Raw genomic sequence first — 21,563 nt, 5'->3', positions numbered from 1 at the left:
AAGAAAAGATACAAAAATCTGAAAACTGTTGAACACGACAGTGAAAAATGCTACCACTTCACTGGAGAACGGTTTCTCAAGTATAGAGATGCCAGACAACACAGAGTTAAGCTCACTAGATTTTCTCTGTGAGACACTAGATTTGAAACAAGTTTTGTTTTCAAAGAGGAATAAGTTCTGAAAACTCATTTTCATTTGCCACTCCAAAAGCCTACTCTTTATTCAGATACTGGGCTCCTCAAGAGAACTTTTGAGATTCAGAATCCCATATACTGGCACAGCTCCACAAGGAAGCTTGCACAACTCCACCTACAGTATACATTCTAAAGCCTAGTGGTTTTGACTTTCACAGGAGATTTAGTCATAAATGTTTAATTATTAAGATATTTAGATATTTCTAAATATAATAAAAGCTGCAAGCTCAAATAGTCATAGTTAAACCATGCTCCTGCAGTTGTTCTGCATGTGAATAATTTTGTACTTATGAGAAATCCTGAATAAGTGCAACAATCGATTTTTCAATTTTATTAAAATTTTGTGATTTTAATTCCAAAAAAGCTTGTATACATTCTGAAATACTTCATTTTGAAAGGCTTACTTTGATTTTTATTACTTTTTTTCCCCATCTCTTTTCAGAAGAGGAAAGAGATAAAAATAGAAACAGTTTTCTCAATTCAACCCATACTCAAAGACAGTAGACCTGAAGCTTACACCCTTTTTCAAACAAGCTATTTGCTTATTTGAAAAGCTCAGCACTAACACCAAAAGTCAGTGGGGATATTACTACTGTGAATATTGTTATCTACATACTCACACAGTTACAAAAGCTGCTACAGAGATGATACTACATACGGATATACTATTACATATAAGTGTCATATCAATTCTGTTGAGTTAAAAAACCCAACAAACTCAAGACCAATAAAATGTCTGCGTGATAAAAAAAGTATTTTCTTCTTTAGACGTTTAAGTATTCTACCACAGGATTTTGAATTTGAGCATTGTAGCACTGTACCAGTTCACACAAACCCATTCTAAGGTAAAAGCTATATAAAATATGTGATGAAAACAATTGCTGGTTTGGAAAAATCTTCAAACTTTAATTTAAAAACAAACAAAAAATCTGTGTTTTTATCAGTAATATCACTGACTTTCTTGTTCTCCTAAGGAAAAGATTTGTTAGCTCTAAGTACTTCTGGACTGTATGTTTATGTGTCTGAATACTCCTGTGCAGTGTCTGTGTTTAGCTGCTTGTCAGGTGAAAACTTTATGATTAGACAGATATCCCCAACTAAGCCTCAACAAAGGGCAGTGCAGACCGGTTCTGCTGCAAGCATAGGAAAGAGAGAGATGTGTAACTCTAAGATGTAAGGCATGCTGTACTGAATTCTAGCAGCTGGCACTGGTTTTCACTTAGCGTTTTCCATGACTAGAGCCTTCTTCCAAAACAAGCAGAAAAGTCTTATTATTTCACTTGAGGTGTAAACACTAATTAGACCACATTTGGGTCCAAATAGTCTACACTCCACAGAGCCAATGCTATTTGTTCATATTGATCATGCCCAAACCAGTCTTTAGAGTTATCCGTTGTTTTCAGTTATCAAGCATTCTCTTCAGTAGCTCCTACATTCAGAACAGTCATATAAAAAAACCCAAACGGTTCAAATCTTCCTTGTTCACAAAACACGGTCCATTCAGCAAGCAAGGGAATATCCATCCCTTCTTTCTCAAATAATGCAGTAGATTTTCAAAGCAATTTTACACAGCTATTGGCTTGACGTGGTTCCACGCTTGATGAAGCATGTAAATCACACCGAGCAGGTGTGACTAACAGCCTCAGCAGTGCTTGCTTTGGTTATCTCTGATCCAGGCTGTGCAAACTTTCCAACTACTATAGTGAGGTATTGAAATTGAGGTCAGGATTGCAGAAGGGTATTTCCACTTCATCCAAAAATGAAGTTTACAGGACACTGTGACCTGTTGGAACTTTCAATTAGCCTGAGCTTATATAAAGGTCATTAAATCCCTTGTAAGGTCAAACCTGAAAAAAAAAACCCCCACCCAGGTTAATATAGTCTGTCTAATCACAAGGATGCTTCAGAATCACTAATGGAGAAACATTTTTGTTGATTCCAAGGGTTTACTGGAACTCTCCAACAGTCATCTTTCTTAACAGCATTTGATGTCTTCACCTTCAAAAGCCTGTATGTCTTGAGAAGCTAATCTTCCCTATGAAATCTGAATTACTGTATTTCCTACTACTCTGCATTGATTCTTCAGTAGTCTCCTTTATATGGAATTTTACATGAGAAGAACAAATTATTTCTATAAGAACCTACTGCTAATGTCTAAATGCAATGTTAAATGTCTCAAAATAACAGATGCTATTGCTTTTTCTCAAACAATCAGAATTTTCACACTGACACAATTTAACAGCAGGACAGATCTTTATGGTCCTGGTAATTCTCTTGCTACAATTACCTTGTGAGTCCAAGCATGTGCTGACTTTAGGTAAACACCTACCAAAGAGTTGGTATCTTTCGAAAACCATGCAGCTGTCTGCCTTGAGAGGGAGTCTGAAACTGTATTAGTTTCCTGTACAATTTGAACAGTGAACTGAAAGTCTATCCTTAGTTCCCCTGGATCACTTCTGGCAATATATTTTCTGGCAGTATAATTGCAACTGAAGACAACAGAAACCAAGTAACTGTCCTCCTGTCCAAAACACATTGTCTGTACTACCAAGTTCCCAGTTTTATTGCATGCTTTCACTGAAAAACTACCCTTTGCTCTAGATAAGCATGTTAATATGATCAAATTCTAAATAGTTGGGCTGAAATACACAGGAGGTAGATGAGTTCACTTCCAGACAGATTAGACTTATACAGAAATTTATATGATAACAGCAACAACGCCCCAAAATAGCACTAGTGATAATTAAGAACACCTCCTTTTAAATAATAGAGTCTTTAGCTATTATATTTGTTTTATATTAATAGCAAAAGAGCCAGAACAGGAAAAAAAGCCCTTCTAGGGAGTCACAGAATTCCACTGTTATCCTACTGGAGTGTCTACAATCACCTAGTATTAAATGTTTATGTGAAAAATTCCTCTTAATAGAGGCTGAGAGAACATTCATTACAGAATTTATGTTTTAATTAACTTTTCAAAAGAAGGCTTTTTCTCCCTCCGTGAAATGCTCCTGATAATTTTGTTAATTAATAAAGGTATTTATTAAATAAGCATCATAAATGTCTAAGGATTCCAGTCTCATGGAATCTACCATTAATGATATCATCAGAAGTTCATCCTGGAAAAATTCTCAGAAAAATCACAGAATACCAACAAACAAATACATAACTAAGAAAACTGAAAAAAGTTAATATTCAGACATTGCTGTGATAAATCCCTCTAAAGCATGCAGAGAGAAAAAAAATCTTACCAATTCCCGTTCCACATTATTCTATTTTTAATTGAGTTTTACTTTAAGATTATACTAATTATCAATGTCTAAAAAACCCACAAACAAATCCTGAAAGACATGAAAATAAACTATGCCTCTAGGGAATGATATTTCTTATTACAAACATTCTTCTTATAATTTATATTGTGGCCTCTTGCAACATGGCACAGTTAAAATAAACAACAAACACCGGGAAAAAAGTCAACTCAGATATGAGATGAATATGTGTATATCAGCTCAGTCCTCTTCCTACCCTTCTGTGGCTTTAAAACCATTCCCAGTAAACAGAATTATGTTCTCAGCACAGTCACCTATTCAAAAGTATGACCTTTGTGACCAAAAGATCTTTTAGTATGCAGTATAATCTCTACTTTAGGCTTCAAAGGAAAGTTTTGAGTGTTTTAAAAAGTAAAAGCTTTCAGAGCAGTATTATTCAGTTCTTTCTGTAATTTTATTTTTCAAGCTAGGTATAATATAAGAGAAAGAAGATCATTTTGTAATGATCTAAATATATATTAATCTTCCCTCAAAGGCTTTATCCTCACAACAATTATGCTTTAATAGATCAAAGAGAATTCATTAAATAAAAAAAGATTGTTTATATATTGGATAAGAACTTGTTTTCCTTTACTTAAACACAGGATCACAAATACTTTCAAAACCCACCACAAACATTTTCAGATGCAGTTCACATAAAATTAAAGGAATGGATGCATCCACTAACACAAGTGTACCTTTTTGTTTCACCAGCAAAACAGATGCTTTACTAATATCCAATGCTGTAGGTGAAAACCTACAAGTTCTGCTCTACATAACTTAGTCTGGCACCTATGATTTTGAACATACTCCAAATGGAACAGGAGAACGGATAGGACCAAAGTGTACTGAAAACTGTTTCAATGGAATTTAATCTGTATCACAGCTTTTAGAAGTACTTTGGAACACACTTGGCTGAAGGTAAAGTAAGACAACTACACTCAAAAGCAGTTCAAAGTGAGATAAGGAACAGAGTATTTTATTATTCTTTCTAAATTAGTGTTCTCATTATACAGTGTCAAAGGAAATGGTTCTCTTCAGAGCCTGTATCTTGCAAGCCACTTAAAATGTGTATTCTCAAAATAGACGGTCCTCACATGCTATGTTTAAGTATATATACAAGAATGCTGCGATGGCATCGCTACTTCTACAAACACCTGTAAGATTCTTGCAACGTATTCTTCACTGACAGAAGTCTACTCAACGCCAGGTGAGTCCATGCTTACTGGCCCTCTCCTTGCTTTTTCCCCCCACTTTTTTCTTCTTTTAGAGCATCTGGAAAAGACTGAACTATCGCCACAATGTCGTTCTCATTTTCTAAGTGGGATTCCAATTTGTTAGCCTAATCTATCCACCTAAAACCAAACCATGAAATCTACAGGACAAATAAAATCTCTCTCTGTTTATTGTCTTACTTTTTATAATTTCTATAGAGAAACTTCTGTTAGTTTATTTTACCAGTCAGATATGAGGGATATTTTCATGGTATATATACTTAAAAAAAAAGGAGAGAGAGAGAGAAGCCTTAGCTCTGCTACTGCCAGATGTCAGTCCTCCGGTTAGTGCAGGGATTGATCTAGATAGCAATGACAAAAAACCCCAGAACAAACAAACAAACAAAACAATCCCCTTCCCCAGCCCCATTAAGCCAAAACAGACCTGTGCTGATAAGTGGAAAAGCATAACTTCTTTTGTTTCCCTTTCCCATCCCATTAATACAATGAAAACTCGTAAACTAATAAAATAACAGAAACTTGGGAACTTATGTCAATAGATCAGGCTGTGGTTGCCATTCAACATACTATATGATACAGAAGAGTCTGCACAGAAGAATAAGCTTTCAGTAAAAAAGTATACAATATTTACCTTTTTAACCAATTGTTTACTAAATGTTGGTTAAAAACAGTCATCTAGAAAAGTAACTCTAGGGAGTTACACAATTCAGTACCATGCAGTTCCTCACACATTGCTGCCGCTTCTTTCACACCAGCACATGATTTTTCAGTAGATGCCCCAATTCTAGGTATTAGGAGACCTCTGGTTTCTCAAACCATGAGTCAGTCACAGTCTTCCTAAACAGAGGAAGACAACTGGTCTAGCATGCTTAAACACAGTAACTTTCTTATCCAAGGGCTAGTACAGCTACCTCTAGCTACTGCATCTCTTTGTCTCTGATTCCCCAGCCCAAATGAGCAGTACAACCTTGTGGCAGACGTAAGTGAAAACTGGAACAGTGGAATGGAGCAAGGCTTGAATTGACAGCTGTAGATCCACAGAAAAATACCTTCACTGTAACATCAACTACTTTCAATCCTCATATAAGAGACCTCAGAATCAGACAGCACTAACACAAAAAAACCCCCTATGCTTCTGGCAGTGCCATATCCTACAATATAATTATATCTATCATCAGCCAAAAGAATGTATAGAGATATTCATTCAAGGTTAGCCATCATTTTCATTCCTGGTTCAAGGTGTACAAGGTCACAAACATGTATTTGCTCTGAATCTTAGAATAATACTTCAGAAGCAACTACGGAGACAGCCTGTCAGCAGCTTTGAGGAGAATACTGTTTCATAGTAATATATTTATGCTGTACTAAGGCACAATGAACAGGCAGAATTTGGCCCCTATTTACAAAAGGTATAATGAAGTAAAAACTATTGCATCACAAAAACAATTAAAAAATCCAACTTTTTAATTAGAGATTAAAATCAAATACATTTAGTAGCCTACACACCCACCTAATTATTTCTGAGTAATCTTATCTAATCATCATCTTACATTTTTCTTGCAAATGTTAAGTTTCTACAGTACCATATATAAACAATGCAAGTAGTAGCACGTGTCTCAAGCATTCTTTTGAAGTAAAGAACATTTATTGAATTCATGCTAATCAGGAACGTGCTAATTTATGACAATCTCTAACGTTACATCATAATGGCAGCAGATACAACTGAAAATGAGCAGGGTTTGTAGTATCCGTTCTTTCTTTCTACAGTGTAGAGAACAGAAAGTGACTCTACAGCAAACATCAATAAGCTTGCACAGATATCATCAGCATTCTGAAATCAGATTGGCAATATTATTTACAAGTTCTGGATAGCAGATAAAAAAGATGTAAGGAAAATGCAGACTATGACGCATACCTTGTATTAATAAGAATTATTTTTCTTCTAGTGTTATAGATATCTTGAGAAAGTCATTATTAGTTTTGCTAAGCTCTCCAGGACTATTTAAAAGCAAACAAACTAAATTAAATTTGAAAAGAAACTTATTTTGTATTACATTAAATAAAGCTTGTGGTGTTTCCCTATTGAAAAATACTTCATGAAATATAGAAACTGCAGTCCCTTAGAGTTGTGAATGTCCAATACTGAAGTAGCAACCTTCACTTTTGGGTTTGGTAATATTTTTGCTTCTGCATTAACTAACCCTCCCTGAATCAGAGGAAATGGAGCTCTTAAGTAGGACTTACGCTTATCTGTTTCCTAAAAATATGTAGTACAGTTAAATTCTGTTTAGTAATACAGTTAAATAAAATTTAACTCTATCTGTAACTCTCAAAGTCAAGTATCTACTGACCTCAGGAGGTCTACTCATGTCTTTAAAAAACATACTTGACTAGGGATAAAATACAAAGAATGAAAATTATGCAAGGAAGGAAAACAAAGTAATTTACTTTGCATGGCTCCTCCCCACAACTGAAATTCAGCAATGGCTAGTTACCCACAGTTACTTAAACCAAATTAGCCCGTTGCTCTACAAATGGAGAGCTGTAAGAAAATTTGCTTAGAATACCACAAATACTTTTCAAAATAAGCCATTAACATTTTTGCAATGCAAAGTCTTCTCAGCCAAGAAAAAATAGCCAGTTACTGTATGAACTACTGAGTTTCTATATTACCGAGTAGCCTCACAATGTCAAATGGAGTCTTGACTGAAAAAAAAAAAAAAACCAAAAAAAACCTGCTTGAAGAACATGTGTAGCATTTTTTTCTAACATTTGCATTCAAGGAAAGATAGTATCAGCACATCATATGCAATATACTGGAAAAAATAAGTCAGCTTGGTATTTCAGGCCTTTATCATGACCGGAATAGCTAGTTTGTACCTAGCCTACTTTATCCATTAAATTAGCACTTTCAGCCAGTACTGAATATTAATTTTGAGAAAATATTACCAGAAAATTCCATGACATTACCAAACAATTCATAAATTATTAAACTTGAAAAATGCAGGACCACTGGCAGACACTAAACCAGGAAACCAATATATAAGAATTTTAATATGGTCTAAAATCAGAAGTAAGAAAGAAAAATTCATAGCAGATCCAATTCTCACTGCATTTTCAAAAATAGAAGGCGATGTCTTTAAAATACATTCCCAAGTTTGCTTTCCATTTTGTAGTTCAGAAATTAGATTGGTCAGATATTTCATGAGAATATGTGTGGTGAAACTGACCTACCACATTGTGAGTTTTTGTGCATGCACACTTTTGAGTCTTCAAACAATTTATGGACAAACTAAGAAAAGTCGTTCTACATATCAGTGATTAGAACATGTATAAGTAAGTCTTTTCTAGTTCATTTCCAACTGTATGTGGAAATAAAATAATGGCCTGTAGCAACTTTGGTAATAAAATCTGAATACACTTCCTTGTAAATAATATATGACAAAGTGCTTGAGACTAATATTGGTATCATTGAGTACAGAGGAAAACAAACTCAAAAATTAAGTCCAACATTAAAGCAACACGTTGCAGATCCACTTGGGCACAGATTTCAATGATGCTGATTTTTCAGTCTCCTTCACCTACAAGGCCCACAAAGTTTTCTAGAATGTAACAGCAACCTGCTACTACTTTTACAGCAGGGGCCTTTTAGAATGCTTTTTAGAAAGTATCACTACTGCTATGCTCTCGGCCTTCAGCCATCACGCAAGTACTCTAGCAGAAGTTACACTGGTTATACAAATACGTGGATACCAAATGTTATGCTACTTTGGAAAAAAGTAAAAGAGATGACCTAGCCTTTAAGGGCTGCCTTCTAGTACAGGAGACCCTGGTAGAAAGATCAAATTATCACTTGACAAAGAGCTGAAAAGCAGTCTGTTATAGACAGATTTTTCCTTGGGTCTTAGGCGAAGGATATGCAAAACATAAGCATGGAGAGGAAACTGTTTGCAAAGAACATCACTAAGAGCCAATACTCCCTTTCATTTACAAAGAGGTACCTGATCTGAGGAGAGGTAAAAAGACAGAAAACCAAGACAGACAGGTTCATAAAGAGGAAATGTGCCCAGCTTTATGAAGCTAAGACCATGTTTCCAGAACTCTGGCTATCCTGGAGAGAACAGACTTCTCTCCAAGGTTCAGTCAGCAATCCAAATCACCGCAACTGGTATTAGAAGAAAGTAAGACTTTACACTATCTCAGCATCAAGCCAGCAAGTAGAAGTTACAGTCCTATCCAGTGAATTTGTATCTTATTTGTATAGGAATTTTACAAACAAGACTATTTTGGACAGCAAGTCTAAAGATGTAAACAGAGTATTAATGAAAATTAAATTTAAATGAATACAGAAATATAATTTGACTCAGTATTTTCTACAGTATCATGAAATACAATTTGATTAAGTACTTAATGTAATAACATCAGAGCTTTCTTCACATCATTACATGGGTAGTGCCAAACTGATAAAAACTGCAGTATTTTAACATATAAGCTTAATTACATCGCCCATCCTCTCTGGTTTGACTAACAGCAGCAGCTAAAGTCACCGCATCTCCAATAATTCAAAACCCACACAAAAGCAGCAACTGTTAAGTTTTCCCACTCATCAGTAAGAAAGGGGATTATTGAGGTTAGGACAGGAAACTCTTCTCCATAGTTTATTATGAAGGTAACCCATTTCTATACATTATGCATTGTGAAAGGTATCTAGGTTTCTTTAAAACCGACTTAATTGCTAACTGCTACACATCTGTTTCTTCAGAAGGACCAAACAACTGTACAAAACACAGAAAGCTGTCTAGTAACACTAAGTCTGAAACTCTCAAAACATATGCTTTAATAGCCTTGTTCACATAAAAGCACACAGTTGCTAAATCTTCCTTGATGGTTTTTTCACATTCGCATGTGCCAAATTACTAACTCAAGAACTGGTGATACAGACAACCCTGGACACACCTTGTTCTCTTTGCAGGATTCCTGGAACTTACCCTGAATATTATTTGTTTTGGTATGAAAATCTGATTTGCAGGAAGATTCTTAATTCAAACTACAATTTCAATTGCTTAAGATCCTTTCCATGTATGAGTAGACAAAAAAACATGGAAGTGCCCTTTATACTCTTTAGGACAAGGAAAACATCTTTACAATAAAGTACTGTTATCAAGGTACACGATGTGGTATATTACAGATGTGTATTAAGTGGGCACTGCATTCACAGTAGCACCATCACCTTTCTTCTTCTGTTGGTTCTGCTTTTTATACAGAAGCAGCCAAATCTGAAGCAAATTTAACTGGGCTGAACATATTGTCAGACTGAACTGCTGGACACCAAAGGTGAAAAGTTACCACTAATTAATCAATATATAGTTTAACACACCAGTTCTGAAAACATTTCTAAAATGAAAAATTTCAAGAGTGTGACTTTGAGTCCTTAAAGGAGATAAATACCAACTCAGTTTTAGCTTGTACCTGGCTCACAAGAGAAGTTTTTCAACTAGCAACATGCACCATACAGAAGTTAAAGAGCTCTGTTAAAAGAGATTCTCCTGAACAAGTAGAGGAGGTGACAGACCTCACTGATACTCCTCTGAATTGAGACAGCCTAAAAAAAAAACCTTCAAGGACAAGACCATCCTTTTTTATTACAGAAGTGAACTCTGCTTAGATATGACCATCCATAAATGAAAATTCAAAGATGCAAGCAGTAGGAAAACAGAGCCTATTTATGATCTTCACCCGAAAACAGTACAAAATATGACATCTTACCAAGTGGATCTTAGCAGTTACAGTCCTTGCTGGAAAAAAAAAGAAAGGCCAGGGGAATCATTTCTTATGCTCTACTGGTGAATAGTGACAACCAGAAGTTTGGCGCAAGAATTCTCAAAACATTTTCTCCTACTAGGCAATTTATCACACCAAAAGATGCTCAACTTATATTATTAAGTAAGCTCCAATTTTCTGCATTTTATTCTTTGTCATATTAGCTGCACCAGTCTGCTTCCTTTGACAGTCAGGCTCTGAATGAATTCCAGAAAGACCTGTATCAACATATGTCACTGCAACACCCTTTAGCTAATCTGGAGAAAAAAAATAATCAGAGGCTCCAGAAGCTCGCATAGACAGCTGAAGTAGAGACAGTGGCCCTCTATTCAAAATAGAAGATATTGACAGGATAGGAAAAGGGGATGTGATATGCTGGAATCAATCTTCGGGTGAGAGATACAGTTTCAAATACTATCTGTTATACAGTCTGAGTAAGAGTCTTCTGCAGAAGGACTGCCCAGCACAGCAAAGCCTGGGGTCAAGTGAACAGAAGAGACTCTGAAGAGTTTTACTGAATTTGCCTAAGCGTCATTCAGATCTTTTTTCTCTGCCAAGGAAGTAAAAACTGAAGAAACTGAGCCCTTATTGTGAGGGAAAAAGACGCAAAGGAACAGATTGCACAGGTTCCTTCCTCTGGAGCGTGACATAAGGTTGCAGAAAACACCTAAACACAAGTTTTTCAGGAGTAGAGTTTTAAGGCAATTCCATCACCCCATTTGAAGCCAACAAGCAATGAATCACTGTTCCTTACAGCGTCCAGTGAGCAAGAAAGCAAGCTAACAGTGAGGCAGCAGGCTCCAATGAAGTTCTCATTTCATCTGGATCAAAGCAGCACACTGAGGCCAGCACTGTAAATAATACCGAGTCACTAGATTGTCTGACAATAGCAACATGTAAGTCACGCACCCATAGAGGCCTTCAGTTCTCTGTATGTGCCTTCTGCTTTCTTAATGCTTTCCTAAGCCACCATCATCTATCATTAGTTTCTATAGGACCAACACAATCAGTATCAAACTACACTGGTAACACAGTCTATTGCAGAGCATAATATGGACCACAGACACCCAAAGTTAATTTAAAAGGCAATAGATTAGTAGAATGAATCATGCTCTCACTGAACTTGGTGCTTCAGTAACAAGGGTAACAACAGCTGCATATGAATCCATGAAAGTTTAGTTGTTTCACACAGATAAAAATCTATCTACAAAATTAGCAAAGGGTTTTTAAAATAGTTGAAAAAGTATGTATGTATACCAAAAAAGAACAGATAATATATCAATATATCTCAAAAATATGTTTGGGTTTGGGTTGTTTTTTTTTTTTTTTTTTTTTTTTTTAAACGTACTTGGGTTTTGCTCAATTGTCAAAACCAGGAATGAAGTCAAAGGACCTAGGTCTCTTCTTTGGAGAGGGAGGTGCTTCCCTACTGTGCACCATGGCTGCTACTGGGTCTTTTGCACAGTTGTCCCAGCTCCTCTGGAAATGATAGGAACAGAAGGATTGAAGCAATGCAAGGAGGGATTGATCTCCTCATCTTACTCACTCAAGCTTACTGCTGTACAGACAGCACCCTCACTGACCTGAACTTTCTCCTGGACAGGGAACTGATACTATATTGCACAGCACTTGGGCAAAAAGAACTGTTTCCACCTCTGAAACCAGCTAGAATTGCATTTAAGCATGCACTTTGTCAACACTGTCTTGTGGCTAAATAGCTCAAAAATTACAGACAAGCTCTATTTGAAAGTACAGACAAGCTCAGACTGAAAACAGTTAACAGGACCTCTCTACTTAGGAATTAATTAGATTTGGTCGTTTTAGGATCCACATAATTGAGAAAGTAAGGGCACACTCAGGCCAAATCACTGTTGGCAGAGTCTTTCCACAGTACTACGTCACACTCTGATTTTGCAATCTGTATCCACTGCTGCCAAGCAGAGAGTAATGCTTCATTTAATCCACACCCTTGTATAATTTGGCTCAGAGTACTTCCTTTAGCCTGAAGGCACAGCAGTAATTACCCCAACATACACCAATTTCAAGTAAATATAAATGGTGTTCTTCTGATAAAGTTTTTGGAATCTTCAAAGATTGCTGTTATTGTGCTATGTATTTAGTGTAATTTTTAGTGAAATATTTTAATTAACGTGCCTAGAAGAGACATGAAAAAGAACATATAATAAGGGAACATGGGTATCTTTGATCTCAGTATAAACAATTCTAGCAAGTTTAACCAGAAAATACAAACTCTTCTGTCATTTATAACATCTTATCAATCAGATAGAGGAAACTGGATAACCAACCCTTTAAAACAGAAGAACTAGATTGTCATTAATGTTAATGGTTTTGTCTCTATGTCTTTACTATTCTGTTGGAACATTTTTGTGGTTAGATGAATCTATTTATACATCTTTTGTTTTCAAATTAAAAAATCATTTTTACTATTCATTTTACAAATGTAAACACTCAGCTCTTCTACCTTAAACTAAGGTCCTGTATTTGTGCCTTGAGTCAAAACTCTGACATTGGCAACTGATGTTGGTGGCACAGTAGGGCCACAGAGCTCCGAGGAAGTTCCTTCCCCCACAGAATTGCCTGAGCTACCTGCAAGCCATGGTGAGGGCACAGCTGTGTCCTGGTACTCTTAATTTTTATTTACTGCCAATGCAGGTGCAAGGTGGAACATCCCAGAGATGGCTCTAGTGACTGAGCAGAAGGAATAAGATCAGGGAAGTACATGCAAAGGTTGGCTGAAGGTGACAACAGAGCCTTCATAGTCTATTTGCACTGAAGAAACTGAGACACAGTTTCTTCAAAATGTAAATGGTATAGAAAAATAGCTTAGAAAAGAAACAGAAAGGCATTAAAAAAAATAAAAATCTTGTGGCGGATGTTTCTATTGTTTTAAATGAAAAATAACTTTGAGAAAAAGATTTTTAAGTTGGATTTTTCAGTTCTTCAATTCTTCTATGAGCCAATAATAATAATAAAAAGTTTTATTTCCTTTCTCCCTACTCTCTTACGCTTTTCCCCTAAGTAAAAGCGAGAGATACAAATATCTTAAAATGAATGATCATTTTCCCCAGGGGAGTTCCCATTCAAATTAGCACACAGACATATATAAAGAACATTTTAGACCTGATGTTCTTCTGCTTTTGGTAAAAATATTTTTACCTAACTTCAGTGTAGTTAAGTCAGTTCTCACTTGCTGAAAAGCTGATCCGTGGTGTTTAGCTGGTACTTTGTCTCTACTCAGTTCTCTTATTCTCTTTTGAAAAATAAAGAGAAAATCTGGTAATTGGATCTAAAACTTAATCCATTATCAATATTTCTCTGTGACTATGCAGTGCTTTAGAGTTAAAATAAAACCTTCTAACCACAGAATCATCTAGGTTGGAAAAGACCTTGAAGATCATCCAGTCCAACCATTAACCTAACACTGACAGTTCCCAACTACACCATATCCCTCAGTGCTATGTCGACCCTACTCTTAAACACCTCCAGGGATGGGGACTCCACCACCTCCCTGGGCAGCCCATTCCAACGCCTAACAACCCGTTCTGTAAAGAAATGCTTCCTAATATCCAGTCTAAACCTTCCCTGGTGCAACTTGAGGCCATTACCTCTTGTCCTATCACTTGTTACTTGGTTCAAGAGGCTCATCCCCAGTTCTCTGCAACCTCCTTTCAGGTAGTTGTAGAGGGCGATGAGGTCTCCCCTCAGCCTCCTCTTCTCCAGACTAAACAACCCCAGTTCCCTCAGCCGCTCCTCGTACGACATGTGCTCCAGACCTTTCACCAGGTTCGTTGCCCTTCTCTGGACACGCTCCAGTAATTCAATGTCCTTTTTGTAGTGAGGGGCCCAAAACTGAACACAGTAATCAAGGTGCAGCCTCACCAGTGCCGAGTACAGGGGCAAGATCACTTCCCTGTCCCTGCTGGCCATGCTATTTCTGATGCAAGCCAGGATGCCATTGGCCTTCTTGGCCACCTGGGCACACTGCTGGCTCATGTTCAGCCGGCTGTCAATCAACACCCCCAGGTCCCTCTCTGACTGGCAGCTCTCCAGCCACTCCTCCCCAAGCCTGTAGCGCTGATGGGGGTTGTTGTGGCCCAAGTGCAGCACCCGGCATTTGGCCTTATTGAAACTCCTACAGTTGGCCTTAGCCCATCGCTCCAGCCTGTCCAGATCTCTCTGCAGAGCCTCCCTACCCTCGAGCAGATCAACACTCCCACCCAACTTGGTGTCATCTGCAAACTTACTGAGGGTGCACTCGATCCCCTTGTCTAGGTCATCAATAAAGATGTTAAACAGGAGTGGCCCCAAAACCGAGCCCTGGGGGACACCACTCGTGACCGGCCGCCAACTGGATTTAACTCCATTCACCACAACTCTTTGGGCCCGACCATCCGGCCAGTTTTTTACCCAGCAAAGCGTTTGCCCATCCAAGCCACGAGGAGCCAGTTTTGCCAGGAGAATGCTGTGGGAAATGGTGTCAAAGGCCTTACTGAAGTCAAGGTAGACAACATCCACAGCCTTTCCCTCATCCAATAAGTGGGTCACCCTGTCATAGAAGGAGATCAAGTTTGTCAAGCAGGACCTGCCTTTCATAAACCCATGCTGATGGGGCCTGATCATCTGTTTGTCCTGCACATGTTGTATGATGCTACTCAGGATGAGCTGCTCCATCAGCTTCCCGGGCACCGATGTCAAGCTGACAGGCCTGTAATTTCCCAGATCATCCTTCCGACCCTTCTTATAGATGGGCGTCACATTGGCCAGTTTCCAATCTGTCGGGACCTCCCCGGTCAGCCAGGACTGCTGGTAAATGATGGAAAGCGGCTTGGCGAGCACCCCAGCCAGCTCCTTCAGTACCCTTGGGTGTAACCCATCCGGTCCCATAGACTTGTGTATGTCTATGTGATAATGAACGTAAAGGTTTGGTTAATAGGAGAAAATAAAAAACCAGAATAATATACTCAAAAAACTAGCAACTAAGGCCAAGTTTGTAGACCTAAAAATTGCTCATTTTCTGCACTTTCTCATCAGTTTTCAAACATTATTGTTATCCAAACTGGCGGGTGGTGGGGGTGTTTAAGTAATCTGGTTTCCAAAGAAGGAAAACATACATACTTGATCCAATAAAAGAGTTAGAAGTAATTGAGTTCTACAAATTACAGTAAAACATGAAAATTCTGCAAGGTTGCAATTAGATACTTGTTTAAATAACAAAAAACAATTCAGATTTCTACTTTTAGGAATGCAGAAGAAAATTATAGGCAAAGTTTTCAATTTTTTAGAACCACTGTCCTATTAGAATAATTAAATGAAAAGGCCACATTTCAATAAAATTCCATCCCTTTAAAAATGTTAGACAAATTCTCTTGAAAATTTTTTAAAAGTTAAGTTTCTGAAATGCATCAGTTCTTCAAATACATGACAGAGCAGGAAAAAAGCAAATTGCATAAAAACATAGAAGCATAACTGAGAAGTGAGAGATAAGTATTGGGTACATATTTCTTTCATCTGAATGCACATTCACCCTTTTCAAAAACATGACATAAGCTACTATAAGCAGACTGTAGCTTGCAGGAAGCTAACCATACTGCAAGCTTTTCTTCTCATGTATTCTTAGACCACTTTCTATTTTGGCAACACCCCTACAGGACATACTAATAGTGTTCTGTATTTCCATATACTTTAAGACTAAAAGACAACTGGTAGTAGACTACGAAATCAAAGGTATTTCCCCCACCGGACTGCCTGATCACATTGAGGCCATTATGACTATCTCATAGTGAACAGGAAACTTGCATTTCTCCCTCTGTAGTAGTAAGGATAAATAGGAAAAGATAAACATATCAGGCCACCAGGGAGAAAACTACTAAAACCCTTTTGCACAGGCCTCAATGTCACTTCACTATTTTCTTAATCAGTATCACAAAAAAAGCCCAGCAGATTCACTGATACTAATGAAATCGAGAGACCGTGAGATTATTAAACCTTACCTACCTACTTTTGTAAGCACTCTCATATATAAAAGTAAGGGAAGTTGGTTTCCATCACCACCTATTCCTCCTAACAGCTTGTATTCTACTCAAACCACTTTCAACTAATAGCGTGGGTACTGAACCACTTCTAGGTGTGTATTTGGTACTCTTCACCACAATATGCTCCTGCCCCAATTTTCGTAAGCTGTATCTCAGAGTGACTTGGACATTATGGCAAATTGCTATACCATTTCCATAGATCTGATCTGTGCAGCCCTGCAGGCTTAATTGCTTTCCCCATCACAGCAAATCTAAATGAAGCTGTTGGGTGAGCTAATGAGGCAACACACATTACAGTTTAACAGGGAACGGATATACTCAGATTCTTTCAAGACAAAATTGAGAGTTCTTTTCTTATGTTTATATTCTCCACAAGAAGTCTTTTACACTCAAGCTATTTCTCTTAAAAAAATAAATAGGAAGAGATTTCACTCCTACTTTAAAAATTGGTAAAATACAGTATTTACAGTTAATATATTAGGATCAAAAGCAAGTGACATGTACATATTCAGTGACCTGTGTGCCGTTCAATTTTCTTGCATGGATTGGACTCCAGTAAACAGGTTTCTCCAACTGGCGCTCCTAGTGGCACTTCCACTAAACAAAAATGGCCCCCCAAGGTCAGCATTATCTAACTTCAGCACAGTAGTGAGGGAAAGCCAACAACACTGCTGGCTGTACTGACTGCTTTCTCTTAGTCATCTTCTGTCTGTAAATCAGTTCTTTCAGTCATCTTTGAAAATGCCACCAACCTGTATCCAAACACAGCCAGAGATATACGACAAACATTGTATTTCATGTTATACTTGGACTATATAGTACATATACATGCAACCTTCAATTAATATATACTCTCATCTTTATAAATAGCTCTTCAGTCTCTTGAGGATATTTTATTACTCAAATTAGAAAACTAAGCGATTCTAATAGTAGGACTGAATTAAATTGTTCATTTGATACATTTTCAATGATAGTTTGCATGAGGCTTTTTTCCCCTAACAATTTCTTAAGAGATGAAAAGAATAAGGTCACACTGAACTAGCTTTCTACACACATTCTTCCTTGAGCAGCACAAAATAATGTCAGAAATAAGATAAATACCCTCAAAACAAAGAAACAAAAACATTAAAGTCCTCCAGGACTGTGGCAGTACTGAAGATAGATGTTACAGAGTTGGGAAGAAAGTATGAAATACTGAAAAAAAGTAATCAATGATACCAACATACATATGAAGATGTAACTTTTGACAGTGCTTCTGCAGTATCTCTGCAAAAATGTGAATTCTGCTATTTGATGTACGTCCTTTTTCTGCCTCTAAAAAACCAAGAATCAAAATAGTATTTTAAGAGCATTTAGTCGATGCATAAATATTTTTGATATCTTTGATGTAGAAACCTATTTCACTGTTTGCTTGAGACTGAAAAAAGTTTAAAATATTCTATCAAATATAACGGAGGACTTAAATACAAAGTCAGTTTTGTTAATATCTTCAGAGAGCAAGAAAGATTGCTTTGAAGCTTTCACTTTATATAGGTGGAAAACACCTTTGATTGTCAGTTGTGTTAATGGAGAGAAAATTTCTAATTGTTCTCAACCCTGCCAAAGCGTTGTGTTTTTTGTTTTTGAGATTTTTTTAAAGATACAAGAACCATCACGTTTCTAGCACATACGTAATTAATTTTTAAGAGCAAGTTTAATTAACTGGTTTTATTGAAGTCAAAATTTTAGTGAAAAGATATGCGCAGTATTTATAGTAGAGCTTCAATCTCCCACATAGTTAACAATTAGGGTCACTGCTAATTACAATTACTTGAAACCTAAAACTTCTTTTAGAAAACATGCCCTGAACACAGTGGGAGTTACTGAAGAGTCACTGTTGAATAAAGCCTAAAAATGCCAGCCATTTCTTTCATGGCATGCCATGGATCTGCAAAACAGTGTCTGAGAGTATAGGAAGGTGATTTCACTGTCCAAAGATGCCCTCAATCTTAAGGAGGGAAGGCAAACAAAACCAGAGGGGATTTTAATGCCTCTCAGAGAATGGGTAATTGAAAGCTGGAGCTTTTGTTACTTCCTTATTTGTTTAAAAAATAACAACTAGGAATGGGAAGGTACACAGGTGAGAACATGACAAGGAAAAGATAGAAATGTCTAAGAATGTCCTGGATAATGCTACAATGCAGTGCTGCAGGGTATTACTACAGGATGGGTATGATAAAATTAGCACTGAAGCATGAACATAAGCAGAGCTATACAGTACAAGGAATGTAAAAACTCAATTCTGACTATCAAAGACAGGTCTTGGACAGATTTTCTTATTACAAAAAAAAAAGAAAAGAAAGAATAAGAGTTCAGCAAGTTGAAACATTACATACTTTTAGGGACAAGATGCCCTCAAGTACACTACACAATAATCAAGAAGGAATAAAGTAATCTGCTATATATACAACATGGAGAAATTTGAGTAGAGTGAAAAATAGGACCAGCCATAAGATTTTATGAATCCAAATTACAAAGGTAAAACTGAAAGCGATGACCTTCTCCAAAGACACACATCTAGCAAACTTTTTAAACAATTGAAATAGCTATCAGCACAACTGCAGTTTTACTGAGGCAGACACAAAAAACCCCCTAATATGGCAAAATGAGTTACACTCTTGATGAAAAATTCCAACTGACAGGCTATCAGGATGGACAGTAAGAAAACCTAAGTTCCATGCCTTCTTCTCAAATTCAACACGATCTTTGTGAAAATGCGGCACACAATATGTTTTATTAGATTTAAATTAATTTTTCTAAATTTTAAGAAATCTCTCTAATGAAGTGCTTTATACATAACACATAAGAAACAAGTTCACCCATGTCTTGTATCTGCTTTGCAGTACCTACTTCATTAATTACTATTTGTCAAAAATCATTACTTTTTTTCTAGTAATTCTAAGCATACTCCTGACAAAACATTTAAATGTATCTCTTGCACAGCACTCTATAACATTGATGGGAAAGCAGTAGATGTCAACCTTGAATTTAGTATGACTTTCAACACCATCTCCCGTAACATTCTCATAGACAAACTGATAAAGTATGGACTGTGTAAATGGACAGTGCAATGGACTGAAAACTGGCTGAGCTACAGGTATCAGAGGTTTGTAACCACTTGCATGAAATCTAACTGGAAACCAGTCACTACTGGTGCACTCCAGGGGTCGATACTGGGGCCCACACTGTTAAACATCTCCTTTAATGACCTGGATGATGGGACTGAGCGCATCCTCAGCAAGTTTGCAGATGTTAAAAAACTGGAAGGAGTGGCTGATACACCAGAGTGATGCTCTGCCATTCAGAGGGACCTTGATAGGCTGCAGAAATGGGCCAAGAAGAACCTCATGAAGTTCAACAAAGGGAAATGCAAAGTCCTGCATTCGGGGAGTAATAATCCCATGCACCAGTGCAAACTGAAATACACAAAATACTGTTTAAATATAAGAAAAATCCCTTTACTGTGAGAATGGTCAAACATTGTAATAGGTTGTCCAGAAATGTTGTGGAGTCCCCATCCTTAGAGATATTCAAAACCCAACTGGACATCGTCCTGGGCATCCCGCTCTAGATCAACCTGCTTTGAGCAGAAGGGTTGGGCTACATGGTCTCCAGAGGTGCGCCTTCTCACCTCTACGTTACCATGATCTCGTCTTTACTCATCTTACATAAAGAATATTCTATGCGTGAGTAAGGTGCTGAAGCTCTCTATTTGATGATTAAACAGCAAATTATTTAATTTAGAACAAATTAAGTTAGGGTATCTAAGCATCACATGTAAAAGTCAAGATCAGGGATGAAAAAACCATAACTGAACAAACTCTTTAAGGAGATCAGGAAGGATCTGATATTAGTTTACAGTTAGAAGTTACAGCAGCTGAGCATGCAGAAAAACAATCCCTAGCAGATTGTTTCACCCTATATGGCGTCACTTCATAAAGATAAGTTTATCTTTTTTAAAACTTAAATAACCAGAAATGGGTGCTCATCATCTCTAAAACATTACAGAACAGAGGGAAAACTGAAGTAAGAGGAGGCATCTTTGCTATCACAGTATGAAATATTCAAGGACGTATGAACCCAAGTGGTTTCCAAGTAATTCAAGTTTGCTTTCACAAAATATTGTTGCTGAGGGAAGGGGCTATATTAGAATGATAAATAGCACTGAACCATATTTTCAGTGTTTCATGAATTTTTCCTTCACATCAAATATTTAGGTATTTATGTTTCTTACTGTTTGACTGCAGTGCCGTGAGAGCCTGTGGACACAGGCTCTTTAGGAAGGACTGATAGGGAAGACAAGTGCTGTACAGAATGAAGGAGAGGCTCAAATGTGCAGAGCTACAGAGCAGTAGACAGGTTTTTCCAGAGCATATGGGTCAGAATTGGAAGAGAGGCCAAAATATGGACATTGTGGGGTGATCACCTGCTACAAACTGCCTGATCAAGAAGAGGCAGTGGATAAAGCCTTCTTTAAACAGAGCAGGAAGTCTCACAGTCACAGGTTCTGACTCTCATGGAGGTATTTAACCACCTCAATATCTGCTCGAGAGACAAAAACACAGGCTACAAGCTATTCAAACTTCTGGAATGCACGCGGGACAACTTTTTGATGCCGATGCTGGACAGGCTGACTAAGGAGGCTGCACCCCTGAGCATGCTAATAATGAATAAAGCACAACTGGTTGGAGACAAAGGCAGTCCTGCCTCAGTGACCACGAGATAACTGATCTTGAGGGAAGTGAGGAAGGTAAATAGCAGAACAAGGACTGGGGCTTCATGAAAGCCTGTATACATGTGAAAGTATGCACCTGAAGAAAAGCCAAAACATACTATACATTTGAGAGCGTACAGAAGACATCTGTTAAAATTAATAGGCATGTTTAAAAGGCACAGTAGTGAGTATTACTTTTATTA

At 37.3% G+C, this 21,563-nt stretch overlaps 1 protein-coding gene across 13 annotated transcripts in view; it reads right to left on the bottom strand.

Annotated features, from left to right (window-relative positions):
* AHI1 (Abelson helper integration site 1) overlaps positions 1 to 21,563 on the bottom strand; it is a 97,016-nt gene that overhangs the window by 23,478 nt on the left and 51,975 nt on the right. The window contains exons 21-22 of one of the 13 annotated variants that reach the window (XM_074819028.1): positions 17,834 to 17,921; positions 17,191 to 17,359 (exon numbers count right to left, since the gene is read on the bottom strand). The exons of 10 other annotated variants lie outside the window; for them this stretch is intronic. In XM_074819028.1, the coding sequence (XP_074675129.1) occupies positions 17,302 to 17,359; positions 17,834 to 17,921 (146 nt within the window). In that variant the 3' untranslated portion in view covers positions 17,191 to 17,301. Of the gene's footprint in view, positions 1 to 17,190; positions 17,360 to 17,833; positions 17,922 to 21,563 lie in introns of those variants that run through there. 2 more of the 13 variants (XM_074819029.1, XM_074819030.1) reach the window with 2 other exon arrangements.

This window comes from Strix aluco, chromosome 3, assembly GCF_031877795.1.
Source record: "Strix aluco isolate bStrAlu1 chromosome 3, bStrAlu1.hap1, whole genome shotgun sequence".
Lineage (NCBI taxonomy): Eukaryota > Metazoa > Chordata > Aves > Strigiformes > Strigidae > Strix > Strix aluco.
The sequence above is the reverse complement of the archived record's forward strand: the minus strand, read 5'-3'. Positions and strand labels throughout refer to the sequence as shown.